The 16,946-nt window shown below is 45.4% G+C and overlaps 1 protein-coding gene across 1 annotated transcript in view; it reads left to right on the forward strand.

The window, feature by feature from the left end:
* The window catches only part of LOC130297920 (uncharacterized), a gene marked incomplete at its 5' end in the record, with an annotated part of 145,804 nt that overhangs the window by 17,644 nt on the left and 111,214 nt on the right, over positions 1–16,946 (forward strand). The window contains 4 exon segments of the mRNA XM_056550769.1: positions 7,827–7,932; positions 8,016–8,080; positions 8,676–8,958; positions 15,626–16,467. Of these exon segments, the coding sequence (XP_056406744.1) occupies positions 7,827–7,932; positions 8,016–8,080; positions 8,676–8,958; positions 15,626–16,467 (1,296 nt within the window).

Below are 16,946 nucleotides of genomic sequence, written 5' to 3' on the forward strand. Positions count from 1 at the left end.
ACAGGCTAGGAACACACAAGGAAACGCTTTCACTGGCACAATGGCAACAAGATCCGGCAAGGGAGTGCAGGGGAAGTGAGGTATAAATAGGGAAGTGCACAGGTGAAGGTACTGATTAAAACCCATGCGCCAATCAGTGGCGCACCGGCCCTTTAAATTGCAAAGACACGGCGCGCGCGCGTGCGCCGGGTCAGCACGGACGGGGAACGAGTCTGGTAAGCGAGTCGGGATGCGCATCGCGAGCATCGCATCGCAAATCGCATCCCGGCTGGGAACATTATCGCAGCGCACCCGGTCGGCAGGTCTGACCGGGGCGCTGCGAATAGGAGAACGCTGTGAGCGCTCCGGGGAGGAGCGGGGACCCGGAGCGCTCGGCGTAACAGTAACCCCCCCCCCCCCTTGGGTCTCCCCCTATTTTTGGAACCCGAGAATTTGAGGATAAGGTTCTTGTCAAGGATGTTGTCCTCGGGTTCCCATGACTTCTCCTCTGGGCCGCAATTCTCCCAATCAACAAGAATTTTTTTTTTACCTCTGACCGTTTTGGATGCCAGAATTTCTTTCACCGAAAAGATGTCAGAGGGCCCGGAAACTGGAGTGGGAGCAACAACCTTGGGAGAGAAGCGGTTAAGGATGAGTGGTTTAAGGAGAGAGACATGGAAAGCATTGGGAATACGGAGAGAAGGAGGCAGAAGGAGTTTGTAAGAGACAGGGTTGATTTGGCACTTGATTTTGAAAGGACCAAGATAATGTGGTTCCAGTTTATAACTGGGGACACGAAAGCGGACATACTTGGCGGAGAGCCACACTTTGTCTCCGGGAGAAAAAATGGGGGGAATTCTTCTTTTTCTATCGGCATGTTTCTTCATCCGGGATGAGGCCTGTAAGAGAGAATTTTGAGTCTCTTTCCAGATGGTGGAGAAGTCCCTAGTCACCTCATCAACAGCGGGCAAACCAGAAGGCATGGGGGTGGGAAGGGGGGGGGAAGAGGGTGACGGCCGTACACCACAAAAAATGGAGATTTAGCAGAAAACTCAGAGACTCTGAAATTGTACGAGAATTCGGCCCATGGTAGAAGATCGGCCCAGTCATCCTGGCGGGAGGAAACAAAATGTCGCAAATAGTCACCCAGAACCTGATTAATTCTTTCCACTTGCCCATTGGATTGGGGATGATAAGAAGACGAGAAGTTTAATTTGATTTTAAGTTGATTACAGAGGGCCCTCCAGAATTTTGACACAAATTGAACGCCTCTATCCGAGACGATATGCGTAGGAAGCCCGTGAAGGCGAAAAATGTGTATAAAAAATTGTTTCGCCAACTGAGGCGCAGAAGGAAGACCTGGAAGAGGGATAAAATCTGCCATCTTGGAGAATCGATCAACGACCACCCAAATAACTGTGTTGCCATGGGATAAAGGTAAGTCAGTAATAAAGTCCATACCAATCTGAGACCATGGTCGCTCAGGAACAGGCAGAGGATGGAGGAGACCAGCAGGCTTCTGGCAAGGGGTCTTGTCTCGGGCACAGACTGTACAAGCCCGCACGAAATCAACAACATCAGCTTTCAGGGTAGGCCACCAATAAAATCGAGAGATGAGCTGCGAGGTGTGGGGAGTGTCCCCACTTGAGAATCCTGAGGCGCTGGCGTGGAGAGACGAAGGTCTTCCCTGGAGGAGTTTGTCTGATGGAGGCTGGAGAAGTGGAGATTAGACAGTCCGGAGGAATAATGTGTTGCGGGGAAGCTTCCACTTCAGAGGCATCCGATGAACGAGAGAGGGCGTCAGCCCTAATGTTCTTGTCAGCAGGGCGAAAATGAATTTCAAAGTTAAAACAGGCAAAGAACAACGACCACCTAGCCTGGCGAGGGTTCAGCCGTTGGGCAGACTGAAGATAAGAGAGATTCTTGTGATCAGTGTATATAATAACTGGATATTTGGATCCCTCCAGCAGGTGCCTCCATTCTTCAAGCGCCAATTTTATGGCCAGTAGTTCTCGATCATCAATAGAGTAGTTTTTCTCCGCCGGAGAGAAGGTCCTAGAAAAGAAACCACAAGTAACAGCATGTCCGGAAGAATTTTTCTGTAGGAGTACTGCTCCAGCTCCCACCGAGGAGGCGTCTACCTCCAGCGAGAAGGGCCTAGATGGATCAGGTCTGGAGAGTACGGGAGCAGAAGAAAAGGCAGTTTTGAGATGATTGAATGCATCTTCCGCTTGAGGAGGCCAGGACTTAGGGTTGGCGTTTTTCTTGGTTAGGGCCACGATAGGAGCCACAATAGTGGAAAAATGCGGAATAAATTGTCTGTAATAATTGGCAAACCCCAAAAAACGTTGGATAGCACGGAGTCCGGAAGGGCGTGGCCAATCCAATACGGCTGATAGTTTATCTGGGTCCATTTGGAGTCCCTGGCCAGAGACTAAGTATCCTAGGAAGGGAAGAGATTGACATTCAAAGAGACATTTTTCCATTTTGGCATATAATTGATTGTCCCGAAGTCTCTGAAGAACCATGCGGACATGCTGGCGGTGTTCTTCTAGGTTAGCAGAAAAAATCAAAATATCGTCTAGGTAGACCACAACACAGGTATATAGAAGGTCCCGAAAAATTTCATTTACAAAGTCTTGGAAGACGGCAGGGGCGTTGCAAATCCCAAAGGGCATAACCAGATATTCAAAGTGTCCATCTCTGGTGTTAAACGCGGTCTTCCACTCGTCCCCCTCCCTGATGCGGATGAGATTATATGCACCTCTTAAGTCCAGCTTGGTAAAGATGTGGGCGCCTCGTAGGCGGTCAAAGAGTTCCGAGATAAGAGGTAGGGGATAGCGTTTTTTTACAGTGATTTTATTAAGTCCGCGGTAATCAATGCAAGGACATAAGGAGCCGTCTTTTTTGGAAACGAAGAAAAATCCAGCTCCGGCAGGGGAGGAAGACTTGCGGATAAACCCCTTTTTTAAATTCTCTTGGATGTACTCCGACATGGCTTGTGTTTCCGGATCAGACAGAGGATAGATTCTGCCCCGGGGTGGAGTAGTACCCGGGAGGAGGTCAATAGGACAGTCATAAGGCCTGTGAGGAGGCAAAGTCTCTGCTTGTTTTTTGCAAAAAACATCAGCATAGTCCAGATAGGCCTTGGGGAGACCAGGTATCGGAGGAGCCACAGGGTCTTGACTGACAGTACAGGGAGCAGGCTTAAGACAATTCTTGTGGCAAGTAGTACCCCAGTTCTTGATCTCCCCGGTGGACCAATCAAGGGTTGGGGAATGGCCTTGAAGCCACGGTAGTCCAAGAAGAATTTCCGAAGTGCAGTTAGAGAGGACCAGAAATTCAATCTTTTCGTGATGGGGTCCAATGCACATTAAGAGGGGTTCCGTGCGGTAATGCACAGTACAGTCCAATCTTTCATTATTAACAGAGGCGATGTAGAGGGGTCTGGCGAGACTGGTCACCGGGATGTTGAACCTGTTGATGAAAGAGGCCAAAATAAAATTTCCTGCAGATCCGAAATCCAAGAAGGCCACAGCTGAGAAGGAGAAGGTAGAAGAAGAAATCCACACAGGCACAGTAAGACGTGGAGAAGCAGAGTTCACATCAAGAGCTGTCTCACCTTTGTGCGGAGTCAGAGTGCGCCTTTCCTGACGTGGAGGTTGGATAGGACAATCCTTCAAGAAATGTTCGGTACTGGCAAAGTACAGGCAAAGTTTCTCCATGCGGCGTTGTGTCCTCTCTTGAGGTGTCAAGCGAGACCGGTCAACTTGCATAGCTTCCACGGCGGAAGGCACAGGAACGGATTGCAGTGGACCAGAGGAGAGAGGAGCCGGGGAGAGAAACCGCCTCGTGCGAACAAAGTCCATATCCTGGCGGAGCTCCTGACGCCTTTCGGAAAAACGCATGTCAATGCGGGTGGCAAGATGAATAAGTTCATGCAGGTTAGCAGGGATTTCTCGTGCGGCCAGCACATCTTTGATGTTACTGGATAGGCCTTTTTTAAAGGTCGCGCAGAGGGCCTCGTTATTCCAGGACAATTCGGAGGCGAGAGTACGGAATTGGATGATGTACTCGCCAACAGAAGAATTACCCTGGACCAGGTTCAGCAGGGCAGTCTCGGCAGAAGAGGCTCGGGCAGGTTCCTCGAGGACACTTCGAATCTCCGTGAAGAAAGTGTACAGAGGCAGTGACAGGATCATTGCGGTCCCAGAGCGGTGTGGCCCATGACAGGGCTTTCCCAGACAGAAGGCTGACTACGAAAGCCACCTTTGACCTTTCAGTTGGAAACTGGTCCGACATCATCTCCAAATGCAGGGAACATTGTGAAAGAAAACCACGGCAAAATTTAGAGTCCCCATCAAATTTGTCCGGCAAAGATAAACGAAGGCTGGATGCGGCCACTCGCTGCGGAGGAGGTGCAGGAGCTGGCGAAGGAGATGGTTGTTGAAGCTGTGGTAGAAGCTGCTGTAGCATCACGGTCAGTTGAGACAGCTGCTGGCCTTGTTGCGCTATCTGTTGCGACTGCTGGGCGACCACCGTGGTGAGGTCAGCGACAACTGGCAGCGGGACCTCAGCGGAATCCATGGCCGGATCTACTGTCACGATTCGGCAGGCTGGAGGTGGATCCTCTGTGCCAGAGAGGGATTGGCGTGGACCGTGTCGTTGGACCGGTTCTAAGTTGCTACTGGTATTCACCAGAGCCCGCCGCAAAGCTGGATGGTCTTGCAGCGGCGGTAGCAACCAGGTCGTATCCACCGGCAACGGCTCAACCTCTCTGACTGCTGAGATAAGCACGGTACAAGGGAGTAGACAAGAGCAAGGTCGGACGTAGCAGAAGGTCAGGGCAGGCAGCAAGGATCGTAGTCAGGGGCAACGGCAGGAGGTCTGGAACACAGGCTAGGAACACACAAGGAAACGCTTTCACTGGCACTATGGCAACAAGATCCGGCAAGGGAGTGCAGGGGAAGTGTGGTATAAATAGGGAAGTGCACAGGTGAAGGTACTGATTAAAACCCATGCGCCAATCAGTGGCGCACCGGCCCTTTAAATCGCAACAGACGGGGAACGAGTCTGGTAAGCGAGTCGGGATACGCATCGCGAGCGGGCGCGTCCCGCATCGCGAATCGCATCCCGGCTGGGAACATTATCGCAGCGCACCCGGTCGGCAGGTCTGACCGGGGCGCTGCGAATAGAATGCTGTGAGCGCTTCGGGGAGGAGCGGGGACCCGGAGCGCTCGGCGTAACAACCTCATTCTTATCTATGTAATTACAGATGGATATGACTGGAGAGGTGAGGGATTCTGGGAGTGATGTCACATGACCTCATTCTTATCTATGTAATAACAGATGGATATGACTGGAGAGGTGAGGGATTCTAGCTTGTCTACTCCCTCCCATTGTATGTGTGCCTAGTCCACACTGCAGGTGACTGAGGAGCAATCTGCAAGTCGGACCTATGACTGCCATATTTTGGTTCCTGGTTTTATTTATCTGGCCAGGTAGGTTAGCTGATAGGTCCTGCACCATCTGAGAAACCTTGGCGTGGTGTGTGGGCTCAAGTGTGTCCTTCATATAAGGATATACTGGCTAATGTCTCAGTTTTACATCAGTTTTGAGGGTTAGCTAATGTCATTGTTCACATTAACCACAGTAGTGAAACCATATTGCGAGCCATAGGTGCAGGTCCTCCACTCCAACGTAGGTGCACAACTGCACTTGGGGTTGAGCACCTTGTGTCACCTTAGATCACATCAATGTAAGTGATGTCACATGACCTCATTCTTATCTATGTAATAACAGATGTATATGACTGGAGAGGTGAGGGATTCTGGGAGTGATGTCACATGACCTCATTCTTATCTATGTAATGACAGATGGATATGATTGGAGACGTGAGGGATTCTGGGAGTGATGTCACATGACCTCATTCTTATCTATGTACTAACAGATGGATATGACTGGAGAGGTGAGGGATTCTGGGAGTGATGTCACATGACCTCTTTCTTATCTATGTAATAACAGATGGATATGACTGGAGAAGTGAGGGATTCTGGGAATATATGTAGTGATATTAATGTGTCTCTCCATACATAGGATTACACAGTAGTGAAGAAGTCCTCTAGTGAGCACTGTCAAGCCCCTGTGTGTGAAGGATGGGGAAGAACCCTGAGCCCAATCCTGGGGCCCCCACCTCACTCCCTGATACATGAGGAAATGGATGAACAGAAGATCCTAGAACTCATCAACAAGATGATGGAGCTGCTAACTGGAGAGGTGACCCTGCTGGGACATTATACAGTAATGGAGGGGTCTGGTGATGACTGGAGAGGAGACACTGCTGGGACATTATACAGTAATGGAGGGGTCTGGTGATGACTGGAGAGGTGACACTGCTGGGACATTATACAGTAATGGAGGGGTCTGGTGATGACTGGAGAGGTGACACTGCTGGGACATTATACAGTAATGGAGGGGTCTGGTGATGACTGGAGAGGTGACACTGCTGGGACATTATACAGTAATTGAGGGGTCTGGTGATGACTGGAGAGGTGACACTGCTGGGACATTATACAGTAATTGAGGGGGCGTGGTGAGGACTGGAGAGGTGACACTGCTGGGACATTATACAGTAATGGAGGGGTCTGGTGATGACTGGAGAGGTGACACTACTGGGACATTATACAGTAATGGAGGGGTCTGGTGATGACTGGAGAGGTGACACTGCTGGGACATTATACAGTAATGGAGGGGTCTGGTGATGACTGGAGAGGTGACCCTGCTGGGACATTATACAGTAATGGAGGGGTCTGGTGATGACTGGAGAGGTGACACTGCTGGGAATGCTGGGACATTATACAGTAATGGAGGGGTCTGGTGATGACTGGAGAGGTGACACTGCTGGGACATTATACAGTAATGGAGGGGTCTGGTGATGACTGGAGAGGTGACACTGCTGGGACATTATACAGTAATGGAGGGGTCTGGTGATGATGGGAGAGGTGACACTGCTGGGACATTATACAGTAATGGAGGGGTCTGGTGATGACTGGAGAGGTGACACTGCTGGGAATGCTGGAACATTATACAGTGATGGAGGGGTCTGGTGATGACTGGAGAGGTGACACTGCAGGGACATTATACAGTAATGGAGGGGTCTGGTGATGACTGGAGAGGAGACACTGCTGGGACATTATACAGTAATGGAGGGGGCGTGGTGAGGACTGGAGAGGTGACACTGCTGGGACATTATACAGTAATGGAGGGGTCTGGTGATGACTGGAGAGGTGACACTGCTGGGACATTATACAGTAATGGAGTGGTCTGGTGATTACTGGAGAGGTGACACTGCTGGGACATTATACAGTAATGGAGGGGTCTGGTGATGACTGGAGAGGTGACACTGCTGGGACATTATACAGTAATGGAGGGGTCTGGTGATGACTGTAGAGGTGACACTGCTGGGAATGCTGGGACATTATACAGTAATGGAGGGGACTGGTGATGACTGGAGAGGTGACACTGCTGGGACATTATACAATAATGGAGGGGTCTGGTGATGATTGGAGAGGTGACACTGCTGGGACATTATACAGTAATGGAGGGGTCTGGTGATGACTGGAGAGGTGACCCTGCTGGGACATTATACAGTAATGGAGGGGTCTGGTGATGACTGGAGAGGTGACACTGCTGGGAATGCTGGGACATTATACAGTAATGGAGGGGTCTTGTGATGACTGGAGAGGTGACACTGCTGGGAATGCTGGGACATTATACAGTAACACCACTGGAGGGGTCGGGGTGATGACTGTATCATTATGTGTCAGGTTCCTATAAGGTGTCAGGACGTGGCGGTCTATTTCTCCATGGAGGAGTGGGAGTATGTAGAAGGACACAAGGATCAGTACAAGGATCAGGTCATGATGGAGGATCAGCAGCCCCTCACATCACCAGGTAATAGACATGACTATATACACACGTCCTCTCATTATTTGTATGTAAAGAATGAATTCAGTCTCTGTATGTGTTCCGTACAGTCAGATCCAGTAAGAGAACAGCACCAGAGAGGTGTCCCCGTCCTCTTCTTCCACAGGATGATCAGGTAGATGGAGATATTCCCTATGATCTGTAGAAGGGCTGTGAAGCTCTTGTGGTCAGTCCCCTCACCCTCCATGACTCCTCATCTCTAGTGTTGCTCGCGAATATGCGCAATATTATTCGTGAATATCGCATATTCGCGAATTTCGCGAATATAGCGCTATATATTCGTAATTACGAATATTCGTTTTTTTTTTTTTTACTTCACAGTACTCATCACAGTGATCATCCCTCTCTGCTTCCAGCTTGTGTGGTGTAAAGAAGGCTGTAATACCACTGTATGAGACTAGCGTGCGAAAATTCGCACATGCGAAAATTCGCATATGCGAAAATTAGCATATGTTAATTTTCGCATATGCAAATTTTCACATGTTAATTTTCGCATACGCGTATTTTCGCATATGCGAGAATATAACGAATATGCGAATATTCGCGAATATATGACGAATATTTGTCCATATATTCGCGAATATTCGCGAATTCGAATATGGCCTATGCCGCTCAACACTACTCATCTCCTGCTCATCTATAACATCCCACGTGACTTCTCCTACTGTCTGATGACTTTTACTATATTTCTTCCACATCTTATGAATCAGGGAGAAGATCCGAACAATATTAATGCTCCAGAGACAGATGTGAGTGGTGATGAGCAGTATAAGGAGCACATTTCTACAGGAAAAGATGTGATCTATATTAATACTACAGATATAAAGGAAGAAGCAGAGACAGATGTGAGCGGTGATGAGCAGTATAAGGAGGACATTCCTACAGGGAAAAATCTGATCTATAGTAATACTACAGATTTAAGAGAAGAAGAAGAGACAGATGTGAGCAGTGATGAGCAGTATAAGGAGGACATTCCTACAGGTAACCGCCCAGGTGAGTAGTAACCACTATATGCAGGGAACAGTCTCAGATTCTGCCCAGTCACCGGCTGTAATAATTTATTTATGGAATCTTTTAAAGGGGTACTCCGATAGAAAAAAATTTTTTAATCAACTGGTGCTATAAAGTTATTCAGAATTGCAAATTACTTCTATTTAAAAATCTTAATCCTTCCAGTACTTCCACAGAAAGTTGTGTAGTTCTTTTCAGTCTGATCACAGTGCTCTCTGCTGCCACCTCTGTCCATGTCAGGAACTGTCCGGAGCAGGAGAGGTTTGCTATAGGTATTTGCTTCTGTTCAGGAAAGTTCCTGAAATGGACATAAGTGGCAGCAGAGAGCACTGTGGTCGGACTGGAAAGACCTACACAACAAAAAGAACATACAGCAGCTGATTATCCTTTCAGTACTTAAGATTTTTAAATAAAAGTAATTTACAAATCTGTTTAACTGTGCTCATCAGACCACATGGACCACCCAAAGGATAGGGGATAAGATGTCTGATCGCGGGAGTCCCTCCGCTCGGACCCCCTGCGATCTCCATGCAGAGATTTCACTGCGGCGGTCCCGACCAGCCCACTGAGCTAACCAGCATGTGTCTTCTTCTTTTTTAGATGCCGCGACTTTGATGCCGGACACCAGCCTGATCGGCGATGTCCGGTATTAGCCGCTGGTCCTGGTTGCTGATAGAAACAGAGACTCATCGGGTATGAAGCGCGATCAGCTCCTGAGCGCGCTTCACATAATGGGAGCCGGGAATGGATGTAAACATATGTCTATTGTGTTTAAGGTTCCCGGTTTAGGTTGTATTGTGTTTTTAGTCACTGACTGTGTTATGCAGCTGTCCTCACTCTGTATACATCATGCTGTGCTGAATGGGATTTTGTCATAGACTTCCATGGTCTGTACTTACACTGTACGTCTCTTTACTCACTTTTATAGTAAAATGAGTTTAAATTAAAAAAAAGAGTTAAAGATAACGCTATGTTATACATAGGGATCGTACCAACCTGATCTATGAGGATAACAAGTCAATTTTACGGCACATAACATGATTGTTCCCGCAAAAAAAAAGCAATAGGGTCTGGAGATGGAAAAATGAGTGATGGCTCTTAGGAGAGGAGGAAACAAATGAAGATGCAAAAATGTATTTTCCTGGATCGTTATGGGATCTAACTAGTGTAAGGCACCATTGAAATTGTGCTGTGGAGCAGGGACACCTGTCAAAGACAATGTCTCTGTTCCTTGTAAGGTGTCTCTGCATCAGAGATGCTTTGTAATAGAAGTAGCAGAGACCGATACCTGCAGATATTAGCAGAGAATAAGAGACAAGAGATGAAGCAGTGATTTATGGGACGACTTATATATTACACAATGGAATCAGATGGTTAAAAGTGATTGATGAAAGTGCATAGGTCATGTGATCTGTACATGGGGGAGGGGAGGAGAGAGCGGCCGACATGGGGAGAATCCACTGAAGACATAAATGGGGTGTAGGTATGAAAGTGAATGTAATGAAGAAGACCTATGGTGTATACAGGGGTAGGGGCACATACATGGGAACAATGATAGAATGACAGAGGGAAGGAGACTGGGAACGAGGAGGAGATATACACAGCGAAGAGAAGATTATCATGGAGACATTACAGGAGACTATACACAGCGAGGAGAAGATTATCATGGAGACATTACAGGACTATACACAGCGAGGAGAAGATTATCATGGAGACATTACTGGAGACTATACACAGCAAGGAGAAGATTATCATGGAGACATTACAGGAGACTATACACAGCGAGGAGAAGATTATCATGGAGACATTACAGGACTATACACAGCGAGGGGAAAATTATCATGGAGACATTACAGGAGACTATACACAGCGAGGAGAAGATTATCATGGAGACATTACAGGACTATACACAGCGAGGAGGAGATTATCATGGAGACATTACAGGAGACTATACACAGCGAGGAGAAGATTATCATGGAGACATTACAGGAGACTATACACAGCGAGGAGAAGATTATCATGGAGACATTACAGGAGACTATACACAGCGAGGAGAAGATTATCATGGAGACATTACAGGAGACTATACACAGCGAGGAGAAGGTTATCATGGAGACATTACAGGACTATACAAAGCGAGGGGAAGATTATCATGGATACATTACAGGAGACTATACACAGCGAGGAGAAGATTATCATGGAGACATTACAGGAGACTATACACAGCGAGGAGAAGATTATCATGGAGACATTACAGGAGACTATACACAGCGAGGAGAAGATTATCATGGAGACATTACAGGAGACTATACACAGCGAGGAGAAGATTATCATGGAGACATTACAGGAGACTATACACAGCGAGGAGAAGATTATCATGGAGACATTACAGGACTATACACAGCGAGGAGAAGATTATCATGGAGACATTACAGGAGACTATACACAGCGAGGAGAAGATTATCATGGAGACATTACAGGAGACTATACACAGCGAGGGGAAGATTATCATGGAGACATTACAGGAGACTATACACAGCGAGGAGAAGATTATCATAGAGACATTACAGGAGACTATACACAGCGAGGGGAAGATTATCATGGAGACATTACAGGAGACTATACACAGCGAGGAGAAGATTATCATGGAGACATTACAGGAGACTATACACAGCGAGGAGAAGATTATCATAGAGACATTACAGGAGACTATACACAGCGAGGGGAAGATTATCATGGAGACATTACAGGAGACTATACACAGCGAGGAGAAGATTATCATGGAGACATTACAGGAGACTATACACAGCGAGGAGAAGATTATCATGGAGACATTACAGGACTATACACAGCGAGGAGAAGATTATCATGGAGACATTACAGGAGACTATATACAGTGAGGAGAAGATTATCATGGAGACATTACAGGACTATACACAGCGAGGAGAAGATTATCATGGAGACATTACAGGAGACTATACACAGCGAGGAGAAGATTATCATGGAGACATTACAGGAGACTATACACAGCGAGGAGAAGATTATCATGGAGACATTACAGGAGACTATACACAGCGAGGAGAAGATTATCATGGAGACATTACAGGAGACTATACACAGCGAGGAGAAGATTATCATGGAGACATTACAGGAGACTATACACAGCGAGGAGAAGATTATCATGGAGACATTACAGGAGACTATACACAGCGAGGAGAAGATTATCATGGAGACATTACAGGACTATACACAGCGAGGAGAAGGTTATCATGGAGACATTACAGGAGACTATACACAGCGAGGAGAAGATTATCATGGAGACATTACAGGAGACTATACACAGCGAGGAGAAGATTATCATGGAGACATTACAGGAGACTATACACAGCGAGGAGAAGATTATCATGGAGACATTACAGGACTATACACAGCGAGGAGAAGATTATCATGGAGACATTACAGGAGACTATATACAGTGAGGAGAAGATTATCATGGAGACATTACAGGACTATACACAGCGAGGAGAAGATTATCATGAAGACATTACAGGAGACTATACACAGTGAGGAGAAGATTATCATGGAGACATTACAGGAGACTATACACAGCGAGGAGAAGATTATCATGGAGACATTACAGGAGACTATACACAGCGAGGAGAAGATTATCATGGAGACATTACAGGAGACTATACACAGTGAGGAGAAGATTATCATGGAGACATTACAGGAGACTATACACAGCGAGGAGAAGATTATCATGGAGACATTACAGGAGACTATACACAGCGAGGAGAAGATTATCATGGAGACATTACAGGAGACTATACACAGTGAGGAGAAGATTATCATGGAGACATTACAGGAGACTATACACAGCGAGGAGAAGATTATCATGGACACATTACAGGAGACTATACACAGCGAGGAGAAGATTATCATGGAGACATTACAGGACTATACACAGCGAGGAGAAGATTATCATGGAGACTATACACAGCGAGGAGAAGATTATCATGGAGACATTACAGGAGACTATACACAGCGAGGAGAAGATTATCATGGAGACATTACAGGAGACTATACACAGCGAGGAGAAGATTATCATGGAGACATTACAGGAGACTATGCACAGCGAGGAGAAGATTATCATGGAGACATTACAGGAGACTTTACACAGCGAGGAGAAGATTATCATGGAGACATTACAGGAGACTATACACAGCGAGGAGAAGATTATCATAGAGACATTACAGGAGACTATACACAGCGAGGAGAAGATTATCATGGAGACATTACAGGAGACTATACACAGCGAGAAGAAGATTATCATGGAGACATTACAGGAGACTATACACAGCGAGGAGAAGATTATCATGGAGACATTACAGGAGACTATACACAGCGAGGAGAAGATTATCATGGAGACATTACAAGACTATACACAGCGAGGAGAAGATTATCATGGAGACATTACAGGACTATACACAGCGAGGAGAAGATTATCATGGAGACATTACAGGAGACTATACACAGCGAGGAGAAGATTATCATGGAGACATTACAGGAGACTATACACAGCGAGGAGAAGATTATCATGGAGACATTACAGGAGACTATACACAGCGAGGAGAAGATTATCATGGAGACATTACAGGAGACTATACACAGCGAGGAGGAGATTATCATGGAGACATTACAGGAGACTATACACAGCGAGGAGAAGATTATCATGGAGACATTACAGGAGACTATACACAGCGAGGAGAAGATTATCATGGAGACATTACAGGAGACTATACACAGCGAGGAGAAGATTATCATGGAGACATTATAGGACTAGACACAGCGAGGAGAAGATTATCATGGAGACATTACAGGAGACTATACACAGCGAGGAGAAGATTATCATGGAGACATTACAGGAGACTATACACAGCGAGGAGAAGATTATCATGGAGACATTACAGGAGACTATACACAGCGAGGAGAAGATTATCATGGAGACATTACAGGACTATACACAGCGAGGAGAAGATTATCATGGAGACATTACAGGGACTATACACAGCGAGGAGAAGATTATCATGGAGACATTACAGGAGACTATACACAGTGAGGAGAAGATTATCATGGAGACATTACAGGGACTATACACAGCGAGGAGAAGATTATCATGGAGACATTACAGGAGACTATACACAGCGAGGAGAAGATTATCATGGAGACATTACAGGACTATACACAGCGAGGAGAAGATTATCATGGAGACATTACAGGGACTATACACAGCGAGGAGAAGATTATCATGGAGACATTACAGGAGACTATACACAGCGAGGAGAAGATTATCATGGAGACATTACAGGACTATACACAGCGAGGAGAAGATTATCATGGAGACATTACAGGAGACTATACACAGCGAGGAGAAGATTATCATGGAGACATTACAGGAGACTATACACAACGAGGAGAAGATTATCATGGAGACATTACAGGAGACTATACACAGCGAGGAGGAGATTATCATGGAGACATTACAGGAGACTATACACAGCGAGGAGAAGATTATCATGGAGACATTACAGGAGACTATACACAGCGAGGAGAAGATTATCATGGAGACATTACAGGAGACTATACACAGCGCGGAGAAGATTATCATGGAGACATTACAGGGACTATACACAGCGAGGAGAAGATTATCATGGAGACATTACTGGACTATACACAGCGAGGAGAAGATTATCATGGAGACATTACAGGAGACTATACACAGCGAGGAGAAGATTATCATGGAGACATTACAGGAGACTATACACAGTGATCATTAACACAAGGTAGGATGATGATTGTTCCATTACATCATATTCTGGACAAGATTTAACTATGAGTATATGAAACGTTTAACTCCTTAATGACCCATTATGTTTATTTACCTTATGGGGCAGTTAAGGGTGTATGGGGTGGGCCCGGGACCTGTGCCCCCTCTGACATAGAGCAATCTCTGGTGCTGGCTATTAACCAATTAGATGCTACAGTCAAAGCTGACATCAGCATTTATACAGCCTCAGTGATAATCATTGGTGAAGCAGTGGTAAGTATTGGCTCCCCACAAAGCGAATATGGGGGGGGCCTATCCATCATCATGGCAGCCCGAGGCCTTTGCTAGGACTCTGCTATTGATACAGCCTGTCTATGGTCGGCTCTAATGGGTCAATGTAGTAAATATGTACTGCACTGATCTGTATGAGCAATCCAATGACTGCTTATACAAGTCCTATAGAGGGACCAAAAAGTGTAAAAAATAAATAAATTCAAAAGATGTTTTTAAAAATGTAAATGAACCCCCTCCAATAGTATTTTGACATTATTTTGTTGTAATTGTTTTTAAAAAGTAACGCGTAACGAAAACTATGCAAATTAGATATCGCTGTGATCATATGGACCTGACATATATTTTAATGCTTGTTAATACAATGTAAGATCGGTCCCACAAAAAACAAGCTCTTAAACACAGTGTAGATGGAAAAATAAAAGAGTTATGGCTATGAGGAGAGGAGAGAAAAAGAAAACACAAAAGCTTAAATGTCCTGGGATGTTAAGGAGTTAATACTAATAGTAAAATCTGTGTTATTCTCTGCAGATTCTTGTACCAGGAGATCAGAGGAGAATCTTATATCTTCAGATTATAAAGCAGATGATGATATCACACAAGATACATATGAAGAACATTCCATTATCCCAGATACACCCTCAGCCCTTCACAGCCAAGATCTGTCATCTCATCCTTATATACAGGTCCTGTCTTCTCAGTCATCACAGGATGTTCAGCAAAAAAAACGTCACAGAAGGGGTGTTGGACATCATCAAGCTCATACAGGAAAGAAAACATATTCATGCTCAGAATGTGGGAAATGTTTTACTAAGAAATCACATCTTGCTGGACATCGAAGAACTCACACAGGAGAGAAGCCATTTTCATGCTCAGAATGTGGGAAATGTTTTACTTTTAAATCAAATCTTGTTGTACATCAGAGAACTCACAAAGGAGAGAAGCCATTTTCATGTTCAGAATGTGGGAAGTGTTTTACTCGGAAACCAAATCTTATTGAACATCAAAGAACTCACACAGAAGAGAAGCCATTTTCATGTTCAGAATGTGGGAAGTGTTTTACTCGGAAACCAAATCTTATTGAACATCAAAGAATTCACACAGAAGAGAAGCCATTTTCATGCTCAGAATGTGGGAAATGTTTTACTTTTAAATCAAGCCTTGTTGTACATCAAAGAACTCACACAGGAGAGAAGCCATTTTCATGTGCAGAATGTAGGAAATGTTTTACTGAGAAATCAAGTCTTGTTGTACATCAAAGAACTCACACAGGGGAGAAGCCATTTTTATGTTCAGAATGTGGGAAATGTTTTACGTTAAAATCAAGTCTTGTTAAACATCAGAGAACTCACACAGGAGAGAAGCCAATTCAGAGCAGTAAATGATGCAGATAACACATCTATATATTAACCATGTACATAGGATATCTGACATTTATACATATATCATATACTACATCTCCAAACTTGTTCCCAATTGTTAATAAAAGTTTTCTTTCTTATATGATTTATTATTCTTATATTCATCTCCGCACACTGGATTTATAATAAATGTAATATTGTCCCTGACGTTGTATATAGGGAATGTAACGCGTCAGTGTTGTCCCCGCCCCCTTCTCTTTATGATTATAGAGACTTTAATTCAAGGCATCAGACAGGATCCGCGCGTCTCCCTTGAAGATCGTCTCTTCTGAACATAAGACGCTGCAGATACTTTTATTTATCACAAACCCTAGATGAGCGTTTCCCGTCTTGACGTCTATTTACGGTCTCAGATCATAAAATCCATTTTTCTATATGAGAAGTCGTCAATATGTCAGCGTCCCCCGGGTTCAGTAAACATCGGTGTAATT

This window comes from Hyla sarda (assembly GCF_029499605.1).
Source record: "Hyla sarda isolate aHylSar1 chromosome 1 unlocalized genomic scaffold, aHylSar1.hap1 SUPER_1_unloc_1, whole genome shotgun sequence".
Taxonomy (NCBI): domain Eukaryota; kingdom Metazoa; phylum Chordata; class Amphibia; order Anura; family Hylidae; genus Hyla; species Hyla sarda.